This window comes from Vombatus ursinus, unplaced genomic scaffold (assembly GCF_900497805.2).
Source record: "Vombatus ursinus unplaced genomic scaffold, bare-nosed wombat genome assembly UNPS02009062.1, whole genome shotgun sequence".
NCBI classification, from domain to species: domain Eukaryota; kingdom Metazoa; phylum Chordata; class Mammalia; order Diprotodontia; family Vombatidae; genus Vombatus; species Vombatus ursinus.
Window position 1 is genome coordinate 7,326,738 of NW_020948840.1, and position 17,441 is coordinate 7,344,178.

At 33.1% G+C, this 17,441-nt stretch overlaps 1 protein-coding gene across 2 annotated transcripts in view; it reads left to right on the top strand.

Moving 5' to 3' along the window:
* The window catches only part of STRN (striatin), a 149,778-nt gene that overhangs the window by 51,222 nt on the left and 81,115 nt on the right, over positions 1-17,441 (top strand). For both annotated transcript variants that reach the window (XM_027850494.1, XM_027850495.1), the window contains exon 4: positions 9,329-9,407. In XM_027850494.1, coding sequence (XP_027706295.1) covers positions 9,329-9,407 — 79 coding nt within the window. The remainder of the gene's footprint in view (positions 1-9,328; positions 9,408-17,441) is intronic.

The following is a 17,441-nucleotide window of genomic DNA, read 5'->3' on the forward strand; positions in this document are numbered from 1 at the left end:
TATTTTTTTTCAGAGTTCTAGAATGTAATAAGAGAATATATAGGTAATTTTTTTAAAAAGTAATTTTGTACATGTGCAATTTTGTTTTTTATAATTGCTACAACCTTAGCCCTGATGAGTAGGAGTAGGATAACTGATGACTAAGAGCATCATTTCTTTGTGAAAGGGATTACATAGGTGCAATAGGAAATATGTCCAGATGTTATTAACATTTTTAATTGCTTGAAAAATTGCTTAAAAAGCCTTTTCAGAACTTATGACTAGAAAAATATAAATTGCAGATTTTGTGTCTGTGTATGTGAGTGTATGTGTTCAGGTAAGAGTGTAATAGCTTATTTAAGAGGGGATTATGAACACTAGTATAGGCAAGGCACTGTTATATGACTTAATTTTTCCATACCTTTTGCAGGTTTAGTCATTTTGTTAGTTGAGGATCATAAAATTTTGATTTTATTCATAAAGTATCATGTTTGGTATGTTAAATTTAAAAGCATACAGATATTGACAAGTATATTGATTATTCTTAGTTTTCTTACAAATGAAACTGTTATCTTTTGAACTTTATGTGGGTGTGTGTATATATAGATATAGACATTTCTAAGCAGATACAGATACATACACACATACACACATACCTACATACTGGTTTTTTCCGTATGTAAGAAGATCACAAACATTCTTTCTTTGTTGTTGTTCAGTTTTGTCTGACTCTTTATGATCCCATTTGACTTTTTCTTGGCAAAGATACTGGAGTGGTTTACCATTTCCTCCTCTAGCTCATTTACAGATGAGGAACTGAGGCACACAGGATTAAGTGACTTTTCCCAGGGTCACATAGCTAGTAAGTGTCTAAGGGCAGATTTAAACTCATAAAGATGAGTCCTTCTGATTCCAAGTCCAGTGCTCTATCTACCACACCACCTAGTTGCCCCTTGCAACAATGGGAAACAATTATTTTGTCAAGACCTGTGTTTTCATTAGTATGGGGAACTCCTAATGAAGAAGCTCCTATACTGATGTGATCACCAATTCATTTTTAACTGAGTCTTAGAGGGAGTGGAAGCTGAAGTAACATTTCCATGGTCTCATAGTGGATAAAAGCACTGGACTTGGACCAGTAATGAGGTGAATTTGAAGTCTTCTTCAAACACCTAACTAACTGTGTGACTGTGGTCAACTCACTTGACTTTTCTTGGTCTCATCCTCGTTTGCAAAATGTTGATGATAATAGCACCTATCACAGAGTTGTTTTGAGATAATATATGTAAATTCTTTTGCAATCCTTAGAGCTCTATGTAAATATTGGCTGTTATTGTTATTGTTATGTGTCAGGCAGGGTTTGAACCCAGGTTTTCCTGACACCCAGGCTGACCCTCTATTGGTTGCGTCACACTGTGGACAGTGATGACTGTTAGAAAAAAAGATTATTAGTATCATAGTAAAATAAAGTATTATTTACTGATTATTTCTGAAGCTAGCAAGAAAGCTCTCGTTTCAGCAAAAAGTTACAAAACTTAGTGACTAACAATTTGATATCATTAAACTTTTGGCTAAGCAGTCTCATTTTTTGAGCCATTTCTATTAGTGGTTTTTTGCTACTTTAGCAATTTCATTTTTTGAAATTTTGTTACTTTAGCAATTTCATTTCTTGTGGGGCAAAAAATTCTATCATATTGATATGCCACAGTTTTTTCATCCACTCCTAAGTCGGTGCCTACTCATTTTGTTTCTAATTCTTTGATACCACAAAAATTGCTACTGTGAATATTTTTACTGATTAGTTTCTTTTCATATGCTATAGAAAATTGGAGAAATCTGAAGCAGGCAAAAAAGGTAAGATGAATATAGGGACTAATGTATCGGGGCCTTGCCACATTGCGGAAGAGATGTGCCAAAGAGCTAAGTTAGGCATAATTCCAGACTGTATTTCTGGACTAACACCTATATTTGTTTTTTTAGAACCCTGGAAAGTGCTGTTGAGACTAAATCATAATTTACTGCTTGTTTCATAAGCTAGTAGGACTGTCATTATATTTTTGTTTCTGAATCTTGATTCCATAAGATGTACTATAGCATAAGTTGAATAACAAAGTTTTTCCATCCCTTACCAGCGTTGTCTACTTATTTTGTATTTGAAAGCAGAAACATACTTAATCTCAAAAAAAGTTGACTTACCTGAGCCATTTGGCAAGAACTGACAAAACTTCACTGGATATTTGGAAGCCATTAATTTTCTTTTTTAAAATCTTATTTAATATTTTATTTTTCCCAATTATATGTAAAAACAATTTTAACATTCTTTTTTTTTTTTTTTCAAATTTTGAGTTCCAAATTCTTTTTCTCCCTTCCTTGCCCGCCTCAGTGAGAAGGCAAGCAATTTGACATAGGTTATACATGTGTAGTCATGCAAAACACATGTAAGTCCATGTAAGTCATTTTGTGGAAGAAAACACAGACCAAAAAACCCTAAGAAAAATGAAGTAAAAAAAAAGTATCTTTGATTTATATTCAGGCTCTACCAGTTCTTTCTCTGGAGACAGACAGTACCTTTCATCATAAGTCCTACAGAATTGTCTTGGATCATTGTATCTAACTATTCATAGTAGATTATCATACAATATTGCTTGTTAGTTTGTACAGTGTTCTCCTGGTTCTGCTCAGTTCACTTTGTATCAGTTCATGTAAGTTTCTCCATGTTTTTCTGAGAGCATCCTGCTCATCAGTTCTTTTATTTTAATCATTTATTTATTTAGTTAGTTTTAGTTTTCAACATTCACTTCCATAGAAATTTGAGTTCTAAATTTTCTCCCCCTCCTTTCCTTGCTCCTCTCCAAGACGACGTGCAATCAGATATAGGCTCCATATACATTTGTGTTAAACTTATTTTCACATTAGTCATGTTGTAAAGAAGAATTAGAACCAATGGGAGGAACCAGAAGAAACAACAACAAAAAAGAGAGCAAATAGTATACTTAAATCAGCATTCAGACTCTGTAGTTCTTTTTCTGGATGTGGACAGCATTTTCCATCGTGAGTCTCTTGGAGTTGTCTTAGATCCTTGCATTGCTGAGAAGAGCTAAATCTGCCAAAGTTAGTCATCACACAATGTTGCCATTACGGTGCATAGTGTTCTCCTGATTTCTGCTCACTTCACTCAACATCAGTTTATGTAAGTCTTCGCATGCTGCTCATCATTTCTTAAAGCGCAATAGTATTCTATCACTGTAACATACATCAACTTGTTCAGCCATTCTCCAATTGATGGGCATCCCCTCAATTTCCAAATCTTTGCCACCACTAAAAGAGCTGCTATAAATATTTTTGTACACATAGGTCCTTTTCCTTTTTGTTTTTCATCTCTTTGGGATACAGACCTCGTAATGGTATTGCTTGGTCAGAGGGTCTGCATGGTTTTATAGCCCTTTGGACATAGTTCCAAATTGTTCTTCAGAATGGTTGGATCAGTATACAACTTCACCAGTTGTCCATTAGTGCTTGATTTTCCCCCATCCCCTCCAGTATTTGTCATTTTCCTTTTCTGTGATATTAGCCAATTTGATAGGTGTGAGGTAGTAGCTCAGAGTTGTTTTAATTTTCATTTCTCTCATCAATAGTGATTTAGAGCACTTTTTCATATAACTATAGATAGCTTTGATTACTTTGTCTGAAAACTGCCTTTTCATATCATGACTTTGACCATTTTTCAATTGAGGAATGACTCTTATTTCTATAAATTTGACTCAGCTTTCTATGTGTTTGAGAAATGAAGTCTTTATTAGTGAAACTCACTGTAAAAACTTTTTTAACAGTAATGATTACCAACTGTGTGTTTCCCTCCATCCTATTTTCCCCATTTATCCTACTCTCTCCTTGTACCCTGTCCATTCTGAAAGGTATTTTCCTTCTGACTTTTACCTCCCCCAAACTGCTCTCCCTTCTACCGGTTTCCTTCCCACCACCTCTTATCCACTTCTCTTTCTACTTTCCTGCATGGTAAGATAGATTTCTATACCCAATTGATTGGCTGATGAGATTAAGGTTCATGTGCTCCCATCCCTACTTCCCTTATTTTCCCCTCTACTGTAAAATCTCTTTTCAGCCTCTTTTATGTCAGATAATTAATCCTATTCTACCTCTCCCTTTCCACTTCTCCTAGTGCATTCTTTTTTTTCATCCCTTAGTTTTATTTTTTTTAGATAATCATACCATCACATTTAGCTCAAATCTCTGCTTTCTGTCTATATATACTTCTTCTAACTGCCCTAATAATGAGAAAGTTTTTAGGAATTGTAAATATAATTTGCCCATGTAGGAACATAAACAGTTTAACCTTATCAAATCTCTTGTGATTTCTCTTTCCTGTTTACCTTTTTATGCTTCTTTTGCATCTTATAGTTGAAAGTCAGATTTTCAATTCAGCCCTGGTCTTTTCATCAGGAATGCTTGAAATCCTCTATATCATTGAATGTCCATTTTTTGCCCTGAAGGATTATACTCAGTTTTGCTGGGTAGATGATTCTTGGTTGTAATCTTAGCTCTTTTGCCCTCTGGAATATCATTCCAAGCCCTTTTATCCTTTAATGTAGAAGCTGCTAAATCATGTGTTAACCTGATTGTGGCTCCACAGTTGTATGAATTGTTTATTTTTCGCTGCTTGCAATATTTTCTCTTTGATCGGGGAGGTATGGGATTTGACTATAATATTCCTGGGAGTTTTCATTTTGCTGTTTTTTTCAGGAGGTGATTGGTAGATTCTTTCAATTTCTGTTTTACCCTCTGGTTCTAGAGTATCAGGACAGTTTTCCTTGACAATTTCTTGGAAGATGATGTCTAGGCTTTGCCTTTTTTTTTTTTTTAATCATGACTTTCAGGTAGTCCAATAATTCTTAAATTATCTCTCCTTGATCTGTTTTCCAGGTAATTTGTTTTTCCAATGAGATATTTCACATTTTCTTCTATTTTCTCATTCTTTTGATACTGTTTCTTGATATCTGATCAAGTCATTAGCTTCCAGTTGCCCAATTCTAACTTTTAAGGAATTATTTTCTTCAGTGAGCTTTTGCACCTCCTTTTCCATTTGGCTAGTTCTACTTTTTAAGGAGTTCTTTTCAGTGAATTTTTGTAAATCTTTTTCTATTTGGCCAATTCTGCTTTTCAAGGCATTCTTCCCTTCAGTGGATTTTTGTGCCTCCTTTACCATTTGGCCTATTCTGTTCTTAAGGTGTTATTTTCTTAAATATTTTTTGTGCCTCCTTTACCAAGCTGTTGACTCGTTTTTCATGATTTTCTTCCATCACTCTCATTTCTCTTCCCAATTTTTCCTTTGCTTCTCTTCCTTGCTTTTTGAAATCCTTTTTGAACTCTTCCATGTCCTGAGACTTTGGATGCTGGAATTTTGACTTTGTTGTCTCCTTCTGAGTGTGTGTTCTGAACTTCCTTGTCACCATGGTAACTTTATGTGGTCAGAATTTTTTTCTGTAGTTTGCTCATTTTCCACCTGTTTCTTGACTTTTAACTCTATGCTGAAGTGGGGCTCTGCTTCCCAAGTGGAGGGGGCACTGTCGTAAGTTTCATGTTTTTTGTGCAGCTGTTTTCAGAGGTGATGTTGGAGACTTGTAAGTTTTTGGCTCTTCCAAGGTGGTATGATCTAGGGAGAGGTGTATTTACTACTCTCCTGTACTGTATACTGGTTTGTGAGGTACCACAAGCACTTTTTTCAACCCTGGAACTGTGACTATGGTCCCTGCTCCCCTGCAGTTGCAAGTTCTGCTGTACTAGTGCTATTCTTTGCACTAGGACTAAGACCTGTGACTGTCACCCAGATCCAATTATAGACAATTCAACAGAGTCCTGCCCCTGCTACCAGCAAAGGGACCCCTATAAAATTCTTTCTGACCTGTTATCCAATTCTCTTATCATCTGTGGGCTGAGAGGTCTGGAAACCACCACTGATGCCACTAATTCTCTCACTCCCAAAGGCTGCTCCTGGTTTGCTTGGACCTAGTCTGGTTTTCTAGATAGTGAGATCTGCAAAACCGAGAGCACACCTATGCAATAGAAAAAATTAGAAACTTTTCCATCCATTTCAAGGGTAAAGTAAGATATCCATTATTAATACTTCTATTTAAAATATTGTTATAAATACTAGGCATAGCAATAAAACTATTAAGGGAATAAATCAACATAAGTAAATAGAATAATTATTGATTTTTGCAGATATCACTATCTGGAAGTCAAAAGTCAATTAAAATTAATTGAAATTATAACTTCTACAAAGTTGCAGGATATGAAATAAATACATATAAATCACCAATATTTCAGTATATTATCAACAAAACCCAGCAGGAAGAGATAGAAAGAGAAATAAGTGTCATTCAAAATAACTATAGAATATATAAAACATTTGGTAGTTTACCCAGAAAAAACTAGAAATATATGATTGCAAACACAAAACACTTATTACAGAAATATAGACCTAAACAGTTGGAAAAATATTAATTTGCTTATGGGTAGACCAAGCCAGTGTTATAAAAATGACAGTATTAACAACATTAATTTACTTATTAAGCAACATACCAAACAAACTAAAAGGAATGTTTTGTAGAGGTAGGGGGAAAATGGAATTCATCTGGAGGAACAAGATATCAAATATCTTAATGGAATAGTGAAAAAAATGGGACTCTTAACTGTACCAGATCTAAAACTATAATTCAAAGTTGTAATAATCCTAATGATTTCATACTGGTTAAAAAAAAGAGTTGATCAAACAAAATAGGTACATAATGTATAGCATCAAATGAACGTAGAATCGTGTTTGATAAACTCAGGTACCAGCTACTAGAGTAAGAAGGACTCACTGTAACAAAAATTGCTAGGAAAATAGAAAACACTTTGGCAGAAATTAGGTTTGTATTAGGGATTGTCAACCTTTTTTGTGTCATAGACCCCTTTGGTAGTCTGGTGAAGCCTATGTACCTCTTTTTGGTATAATATTTTTAAATACATAAAATAAAATGCATAGGCTTACAAAGGACATAAATTATATATAAATAGAATTATCAAAAATATTTTAAAAATATAGATCCCATGTTAGGAACCCCTGGTTTAGTGTAACACATCATACCATATCCCAAGATAAGTTCCAAATGGATGTATGACAAATATAAAGAAAAAGATAGCATCATAAACAAGTTAGAGAAACAGGGAAGAAGTTACCATTCAGATCTATGGCTAGAAGAATTTATGACCAAAAAAAGGAAAGAGAGAATCGCAGAAGATAAAATGTAGAATTTTTTTATATAGAAAAGTTTTTGCACAAACAAAACCAATGCAGTTAAAATTAGAAGAGAAACAGTTAACTGGGAGGAATATCTTTACAGCATGAAGTTCTTATTTCCGAGAGAGGAAAGGAAGTGATTCAAATTTATAAGAAAAAGAGCCATTTCCTGGTTGATAAATTGTCAAAAGGTAATTTTCAAAGGAAGAAATCTAAGCTATCAATTCCCATATGAAAAATATCACTAATCATTAATGATTAGAGGAATATAAATCGAAGTATAAAAATAGTAGATAATGAAGTCATATCAATATTTATATTTGCAGTGAATGAAAGAGCACCTAAATGCTTAATGGCACCACTAAAACCATTTTAAATGAAAAAAGTCTGATTCTTAGTTTGACTGAGGTTGTGAACTTGGGTAGTGGAAGTGTAGTGATAATAATAATAATAATAATGATAAAGAATGAGAGCGATAGACAGAAGAGAAGGAGAAGGCATAATTGCCAAGGGAACAGAGTATATCTATTCAACATTAGACAGCAACTGCCTAGTTTTCAATACATACACAGACATATACCTACGTGTGTATTATATATGTATATATGTATATGCATATATATTCATTCCTATAATGTTGGGGATATGATGAAATATTGATCAAACTTTAGTAGTTAAAAGGAAAAATCTTCCTTATTCCATCCTCATTTGAATGATTGAGACAATTAAGGTTAATGGTTTTAAGTTGCTTTATCAAGACAGCTTAGAAAAAAATGCTTTCACTTTCGTTCTGTGACATAATTTGAAAACTATGTTAGACTTCAATACTTCTTTTTTTTTTTTGGGCGAGGCAGTGGGGGTTAAGTGACTTGCCCAGGGTCACACAGCTAGTGAGTGTCATGTGTCTGAGTTTGGATTTGAATTCAGGTCCTCCTGATTCCAGGGCCAGAGCTCTATCCACTATGCCACCAAGCTGCCCCTTTGTTACTCCTCTTACCCATATTATGCTTTCTAAGAAATGGCATTTGTATTAATTTGTTTTATTGAACTATACATAAGTTGTTGGGAATGAGGTTCTGCCCTCTATTTGGTGACAGGGTATGTATGTGGCTATGGGTGGTAGTGTGGCCTTGAGGCTGCAGGTTCCCCACTCCTGGTGGTGCAGTGGTTAGAGTCCTGTGCCTGGAATCAGGAAGACTTTTTCCTGAGTTCAAATCTGTCCGCAGACACTTAGTAGCTGTGCGACCGTGGGCAAATCACTTAATCCTCTTTGCCTCAGCTTCCTTATCAGTAAAATGAGCTAGAGAAGAAACTGGCAAGCCATTCCAGTATCTTTGCTAAGAAAACCACAAAAGGGGTCCTGAAGAGTCAGACATGACTGAAAAACAACTGAACAACAACAAACAAAAGTTCAGGTACCCATATAAGCCTCTTTCATATTCTTTGTGTTTTATGTTAATGATTGCCTTCATGATAAGAAAAAGTTTTTTAAAGTGATAGTTGTTGCCTAATGTTGAATGCAAGTTCTAAAGATAAATGTTTTGTCAAGGATCATCTTCAAAGTGATGCTTTTGATTTTAAATTGACAGTTTAACGAACATAATGTGTTTGAATTGAAAGTATCTGATATTCATAGTTTTTTCCTAATATGTTTTCCAAATTCATTTGTCTATCAGACTTTTAATTTGGTGGTTTTAATCTTGTTGAAAGTAAATTATCAGACTAGCCAAACTTTTTTGATACAATTTGTGTAATTTATTTTTGTGAAGTGTTCATTCTTGGGGAAGAAAATCTCCAGTCCAGCTTAAGGTAGGGAAGAAATCTCTCTTGCAATTCTGGTGCTATGAAGAGAGTTGAACAACAATAAAAATCTTTATATCAGAGTTGAGTGATGGAAACCAGGTGTTAAAATAGATTTTACATGGATCTTTTAAAATATTTATCATTGCTGGCTTATATTCTTAATCTTATAAATTTTATTGTTTTTATTGTAAATTGAGATGTCCTCTGAAATATAAAACGTCAATTTTATTATGATTCAATGTTTTCCAGATGAAGGCAATGAAACAGAGGTACAACCACAACAAAATAGTCAGTTAATGTGGAAACAAGGGAGACAGCTGCTCAGACAGTAAGTATTTTATGTATAGTTTTATAAATTGAGAAAGAAGAAACCATTTAAAAATTTCTTGGGATCCCCTTGTATATATGTTATTATTTGGATAGAGATTTGGATTTAATAATGTAAATATTAGTTATTAACAGTTTAATAATTTGTTACTTGTAATTTAAAACTTGTTGCTATGCCTAATGTAATAAATTAATTACTTAATTACTTAATGCTCATATTTTCTTTAATTTATATTGAACTTTTTTCTGTAGTAGTACTTAATTTTCCATTAGGTGTTAAGTAGTTACTGGGAGTAGATGTTCCTTCTCCAGAATTAGTAGGTATACCAGGAAAAAAAAATGATGTTAAAAAAAAAATTTGCAATTATGTATTCCATATGCAGTGGAGGCAAATAATAGGAAAATTATAGGTAAGCTGAAGAATAAGAATTGAATTATTTGATTTAAGGAATAATCTTGATACAGAAGAGCAAATTCAACCAGAGGCTAAAGTCTTAGGAACCAAATTTTGAGAAAACCTATAAGGCTTAAAAAGAGGGCGTAGTAGGATGCTAGTGATTAGACTACATTCAGCAAAATACCAAAATAATTACAGATAGAAAATAATTATGATAGATAGTTGGAACAATTAGAAAACATTCTCAGTTGAAGTATGGGTAAAATACTAGTTAAGATAATTATAACAAAATGTAATAAAGATAATGAAATATTTTTCAAGGAGGGGGAATAACGGCACCATCGGATACAAATTGGGTAATGACATATGTGAATTATTGATTCAGCTATGGTCCTCAAACATAAAGGATTAACAATAGGTGAATAAATTGCTTTTGAACTAAAATTACTGAATATTTTAATAAAAATAGTAGTAATTGTTACTGTTCACTGTATTACTGTCTTTCAACTGTGAAGATGATGCAAATGACCCTCTGCATGTCCTTTGAATGATTTTTTTTTAGTAGTGCTAATAATGTATTAGGGGCTATGAATGTATGATTTACTAGATGTACTATTTCATTGAAATTTGAAAGAAGCCTTCGTTGGCTATCCATCTGAAAATCTGTTCCTATCTACCATGTTGTTAAATATAACAAATTTGTGGGTTGGTCAGGTTCGATGGTTAATCTATGGTTAAGTGAAAGAATGAAACCCACTCATGGAGATAAGACTTAAAATACCATAATGCAGGTATATACAAAGAAAACACAAGCAAACAGACCATATCAGTATTTTAAATATCTGTAATTGTGTGGATGTTGATTATATTCAGGAAGATACTTTATATTTGTGTATCAAAATGAATTATAGATAGATAATAATTATGGCAGATGGTTAGAATGATTAGAAAGCATTCTCAGTTAAAGTATGGATGAAATACTAGTCAATTATAACAAAATGGCATAAAGATAATGGAATATTATCTACATGAATACATACTCTATTATAAACTTAGATATTTGATTTTTTTAAACTCAGTGGTGAATTTACATTTACTTGTATTCAAATTCATCCATGTACTCTAGTCTGACTCTGTTACCTGTTCACTGTGAGTTCACTATGCTTTGTAGTTTCATGTTATCTATAAATTTAATAATTACACCATCTATGCCTTCATGTAAGTAATTTACAAATATGTTAAACAAGGAAGTATAAAACCCTCAAGCATTCCACTAGACATCTATCTCCAACTCAGCAAACATTTATTAAGTACATATTATTTATAAAGGCACTGCAAAAGGTGCTAGGGATACAAAGACAAAAATAGAAAACAACTTCTGCTGTCAATGAATTTACTGTTCAAGTAAACCGAGAAGTAAATAAATGATAATTTAAGAAAGGGGAGAGTGAGAAGGGTACATCAGGGAAGACTTCCTTTAAGAGTTGGTACTTAAGCTTGGAAAGAAGTAACAGACATGAAGCCTGTTGACAGTAGCCTGTTATTTACTGTTTTTGAGATCTAGTCCTTCAGGCAGTTACAGATCTGTGGAACTATCTAACTATACTATTGTAGCTCAATGTTAATGTCAAATGCTTTGCTGAAATTCAGTTTTATAAGGTTCCCTGTTGTTGTTGAAGTAAACTGCTTCCTCCCTCCTCCCCTCAGAAGCCCTTTGAAATCTGTATTCTTTCCCAACATTACTGAAACTGTTTTTTTTTTTAAAGGTTGATAATAACCACTTTACCAAATCCAATGACCTGATTGTACTACTCATCTTTTTTGAATTCTATACATCATTTTACTTTTTTAATTATCACCTCCATCTAAATGTTCTTTTCTCGGTTTCTAAGACATCCTTCTGGTTTTGTTATCTTTCTTAGCTTTTCTTCTTAAAGTTTTAATATCTGCTTTTTTTCTATAAAAATTCTTCTTTGACAGTTTACTTTCTGCCATTGCTTCAACTGTCAGCTTTATGCAGAGGAGGAACAGATCTGTTTCTTTAGCCATGGACTTTCTTCCAAGATTTTGATTTGTATTGGCAGCTACCTATAGGAATTCTCTAACTTCATTTCTTTCTAGCTGCTCAAATCCAACAATTCCAAAACTGAATTATCTTTGATTTTTTTCATCTCTCTTATCTCCTAATTTTAATTGTCTGTCAGTTTTTGTCAGTTCTACCTCTTCCAGTATTTCATGTTCGTTTCTTTCCCTCTCTTAACAAATGTAATCTCTCTAAGATTATTATGAATTGGACAGTTTTTACAGCATTTATAAACATCACTGTTTGCACTCTAAATATGAGATCCTTATCTAGGGGCTAGAGTCCTACTGGAATTTGTGAATCTTGGCATTTGTTCCTTACGTGAAGCCAGAAAAGAAAAGGAAGTTGTAGCTAAATGAAAGGATGGCTTACAAGTTCTTTTCAAATAGATGATTCAATTAACCTAATTGGTCAAGTTGATTTTGTTGTATGTTCTGAGGCAAAAAGAAACATTTCGTTTCATTTTATTCATGGTCTTTTGGTTATTTATCATTACAGAGCTTTTTATAGACATTTGCAAAGATAATGATAAAAGTAATTGTAGCTTGTGTCCTAACATCCGTTTCAGGCAATGAAGAAATAGAGAAATTCTATGAATGACATGATAAAATACTTCAAGTTAAATCAAAATATACTAGGTTCTTTGATTTCAGTACAAAGGTGGACATCTGGGAAGATAGCAAAAAAAAAGTGTTGAATATATGGTTTAGGGGGTAAGAAATCAGAGAAAACTACACAAAAGCTTATTTCAAGATATTATTTATATTTTCTTTGAGAAAAAAGTGAGAGGCACTGTATATGGAGAGCACAAAATAAAATGAAGTTAATTATAATTGAATAGACAAGGAATTTATGTGGGTATCATTCTAGAATCACTAGTTAGAGCAAAGAGAACAATTGACCTAAAACTTGAGAAAACAAAAATGAGAAAAATATGTGGCTGCATATAATCAAAATAAGCTGATCTATTTGAAGAAACTATTGATCTTAAAAATTGGAAATGGAAAGAACATTGACAAACCATTTCCATAATAAGGACAAAAAAAGCTTGGAAATTGACTGACTTAATGGATGAATCAACAAATTTTGAATAACCTTTTACTATTTGCTAGGTGTTGCACTAAGCTTGAGATACAAAGAAAGGCAAAAATAGCCCTTGAACTCAAAGAGATTACATCCTAATGGGGGAAACAACCTATAAATTGATACATACAAGATGCATTCATAGTAGATGAGAGGTACGCTCAGAGAGGAAAACTCTAGCAAAAACTTGATCCCCTTAACAAGAAAGAGATGATCACCAAGAGCATCATTGGTTTAAGGATGTAAACTCATTCTTCAGATCTTATAGAAGAAGATAGTAGAAGATTATGAGCATTATCACTTTATAAAGTAGCAATAAACAATGAAAATACAGGGGCTCAAACCACAATGAAGTGAAATCATCTCCATGACTTTTAGAGAAAAAACTGACAAGAATACAACAAATAGATGAAAGATAAAATATGTAAAGTTTTTTTTTATAACACTTTTTTCACCATCACGGACAGTGGACTCAATACCAGTCAGTCAGTAAACATTTATGAAGTACCTACTATGTGCCAGGCACTATGCTAAGCACTGGGGATACAAAAAAGAGGTAAAGACAGTCAGTCCCTACTTTCAAGAAGTTCACCAGACATACTGCATGAAGAAGTGTTAATAGTGTAGAAGAAAACAAAGAGGGGAAGAGCAAGTGAACTAGAACAAATGTAAGGAAGGTAAATCCACACTTGAAGAGATTTTTGAGTGTGTTGAATAATTCCTTCTCAAAGTATCTGAAAGGGAAGGATACCAAAAGCATGGCAAAAATTTTGGATTTTGATAACTAAAACAATGTTACCAAAAGAATGTTAGTAACAACTAATGCATACATAATTTTATAAGAATAATTTATACGTACATTGAGGGCATTTATTACAAAGGCATGAGAAGGAAACAAGCAAGTTGTGATGAATAGTATTTTAGACCAGACCATATCTTTATTTACACTATTGGTTGAAATATATAGATAATATCAGTATTAATTATACCTATTGTTGGTTGAGTACTTGGTAGAACAAAAAAAACCAAAACACTGCCTTAAAAGCTTTTTGCCAATGAGGTGTCTCCCCATGAATATATAAAAACTATGTAAGATTCATTTGTTCAACAATGCTATGATTATTAATATCCAACAAGGCATAAAACAGGGAAATCTGTGTTTACTAAAGGTGTTTGCCACTACCAGGGAGGATGTCTAGGGCGGAGTCTAAGTGGAAGAATTTCTTATTCATAGTGAGGTCTTCCAGATGCCTCTATTTATGGATGGCATTGTGATAATTGTCTAAAGACCCACAATATTTCAGAGCCTCTAAAATGAGATCCATAAGAATGCAAAAGTTTTACTTGTTTGTACACACAGGAAAAACTAAGTGGATGAGTGCATTGCTTCAAAAATTAGTGGCTTTCTTCTTATTGGGGTTCTTCAAGCAGAGGTTAAATGATATCTTCTAGGGAATTTTATACTAATGATTATATTTCTTGGTATGGATTTGGCTGAATGGCTGCTAAAGTTCCTTCCAGCTCTAAAAATGTATAATTCTGAGAAAAATGCTTCTTGTCCAGATTGACATATATTTGGAGGGACTACCCATGGAGTGACTCATCAGTACATTTATCTTGGAATTATGTGGCAAATATACAGTGAACTAGGTCCAGAATTTAATAGGAGCCTCTATTTACTTTTATGTGTTTTCCTCTTATCTTCTTTTAAAAAAACAGAACCCTAAAATCCACTGTTCATTTCTTTGAATGATGATTTTTGTCTATGCAGTTTCAAATTTTGATCTAATTTTGTAACTCTTCAGTTCCCCACTAAATGTGTCATTCTTTTTACTTGCATGTCTATTCACTATAAAAATGTCAATTTTTCTTTTTCATTCAATTAAAACTTTTTAAACTGAATTTCAAGACTATATATTCTTAGGGCTCTTGATTTTTGCCTCTATATTTGCACCTTTTTCTTATTATTTATTGCACTCCCTTTTTCTATATTTTAAATTCTTAGCAAATAACCATACTTACATTCCTGTTTTGATACTTCATTCCCCCCTGCTGCTCCTTGAATAAGATATCAGAATTTTTAGTGAAACTTAGGATTTGTAGATTAAATTGAGGGAAAGAGCTCATAGGTAGAGACTAATGTTGAGAAAAGTATAATTTAGCTTTAGGGTATATTAGCTTTTTACATAAAAGGAAAACTTGTATTTGCTATAATAGTTCATTTTGAAATGTTATACATTTGATAGATAACCATGTATGCGAGGAGAGCCACAAAAGTATGCTTAGGACCCGGAGAAGTTGTAGCCTACCTTTTCAAGAAAAAGAGTGAGGGAAGCAAGTATCTTGGTTAAATTCTTCAGATTGTGGTAGTCTGTGCTCTGGAACATGTCTTTATTTTTTTTCTTAAAAAAAAATTACACTCAACTTAAACACCAACATACATATAGTAGGAAAAGATGGTGAGATATGAAACTGTGACTCTCCATTTCATATCAGTAGCTTTAAAAAATATGTAATAAATTTTCCATATCATGTTCAAAATTGTCTTGTTTGTGCTTCCTTTGGAACTTTGTTTAGTTCTCTTCTTTGCATTTAAAAAAACTGTTTCAGTGCTCCTCTTTGGTGCATTACCATTCCAAGCGCCTTCCTTTTCCTGACTCCCCTCCTTAAAAACTATCAAAAAGAAAAAAAATCCTTTGTTAATAAGTATAGTAAACAAATTTGCACAGTGGCCATGTCCAACAAATATATCTCTGTACTTTATGTCCACCTCCTTTCTTTCATGCTTCATTATAAGTCCTCTAGAGACATGATTAGTCATTGAATTGATCACAGTTTTAAGTCTTTCAATTTTGTTTTTCTTTACAGTGTTGTTGTCCTTATATAAATTTTTCTTTTGCCTCTGATTGCTTTGCTGTGCCTGAAATTCTCCTTTGTCATTTTTTATGGTGCAGTAATATTTCATTATATTTATTTACCGCAGTTTGTTCCACAGTCGTTCTCCAAGTGCCTGAAAGACAATTTAAGGCACTCTCTTAAATTCTAGTTCTTTCTTATTTTCCCTTTTTCCCTTTTAATCCCCTCTTTTGGATCAGAATGTTTGTTTTGTTTGTGACTGTTTCTTGTCCTATATTCTCCCTTTTAATCTTCCCCACAACTCCAGCTACATCCTGGTTGTTTCCCTGTTGAATTTGATGTTTTTTTATACCAAACTGTGTGTTCAACCCTCTTTTGTCTGTTATAGGTAAGAGTGAGGATGTTCTGATGCTTACTCCCCTCACCCCTCCTTTTGTTTTTATATACCATTCTTACACATTCTAGTTGTGAGAATTAGTAAGTTATACCACTTTCTCCCCTCTTTTCTTCAGGAGTGTGTTTTCTTCCCTTCTTTTTTCTTTTCCATCATCACATCCTCAGAACAGAACCTTTTAATCAGAAATGCTTCCATTTTCCCCTCTTGTAGGCTTATACTCAGCTTTTCAGGGTAAGTTATTCTTGGTTGCAAACCTGTATCTTTTGTCTTTTGTAATATTGTACTCCAGTTTCTCTTCTCATTTATTATAGAAGCTTCACATCTTATGTGATTATGACTGTAGTGTCTTAATACTTGAACTATTTCTTTCCAATTGTGTACAGTATTTTTTTCCCTTTAATTTGGGTGCTCTAGATTTTGGCTGTGATATTCCCACGACTTTATTTTTTTGAGTTCTTTTCATGAAATAATTGGGTTCTTTCAGTTTACACTTTGTCCTTAGGTTCTAATAGATTTGGACAGTTTTATGTATATGGTTTTTAAATATATAGTGTCCATGGTTTTTTAAAATCATAGTTTTATAAGAGTCTCATGATTGTTAAATTATTTCTCCTTGACCTTTTTTCAAGTAATTTGTTTTTGATATCAGATTGCTTAGATTTTATTCAATTTTAAAATTTTTGCCTTAATATTACTTGATGTCTTGTGCAATCATTGATTTGTGTTTGATCTATTCTGTTTTTTAGGGAGTTACTTGGGTAAGGTTTACCACTTTGTCCTCTAAGCTACTTATTTTTCAGATTCCTCCAGAGATTTTATTCATTCATTCATTTATTTGTTGGCTTTTACTTCTTTCTTCTAGGTATTCATGTAGTTCTTTTGGAAAAATCTATCCTTTCTTCTGAATCTCTGCTTACAGTTGTTGCAGAATTACTTGTTCCTTCTTTGGGGGAAAATACTTAGACTTCAATAAATTTTTATACTGCTTGGTATTTCTTTCCCTTCCTTCCTCCTTCCTTTCTTTCCTTCCCTCCTTCCCCTAACCTTTGTTTCTGAATTGAAGCTTTGTGCTGAATCCTAACCACTAGACTACTTGCTTTGATTATAGAAATTCGCTATAAAAGGATAAAGCAAGGAAAAGATTTATACCAAATACGACAGGATAAAACATACTTAGAATACAGATAATTCACAGTTTTCCAACCATGCAGTATCAATT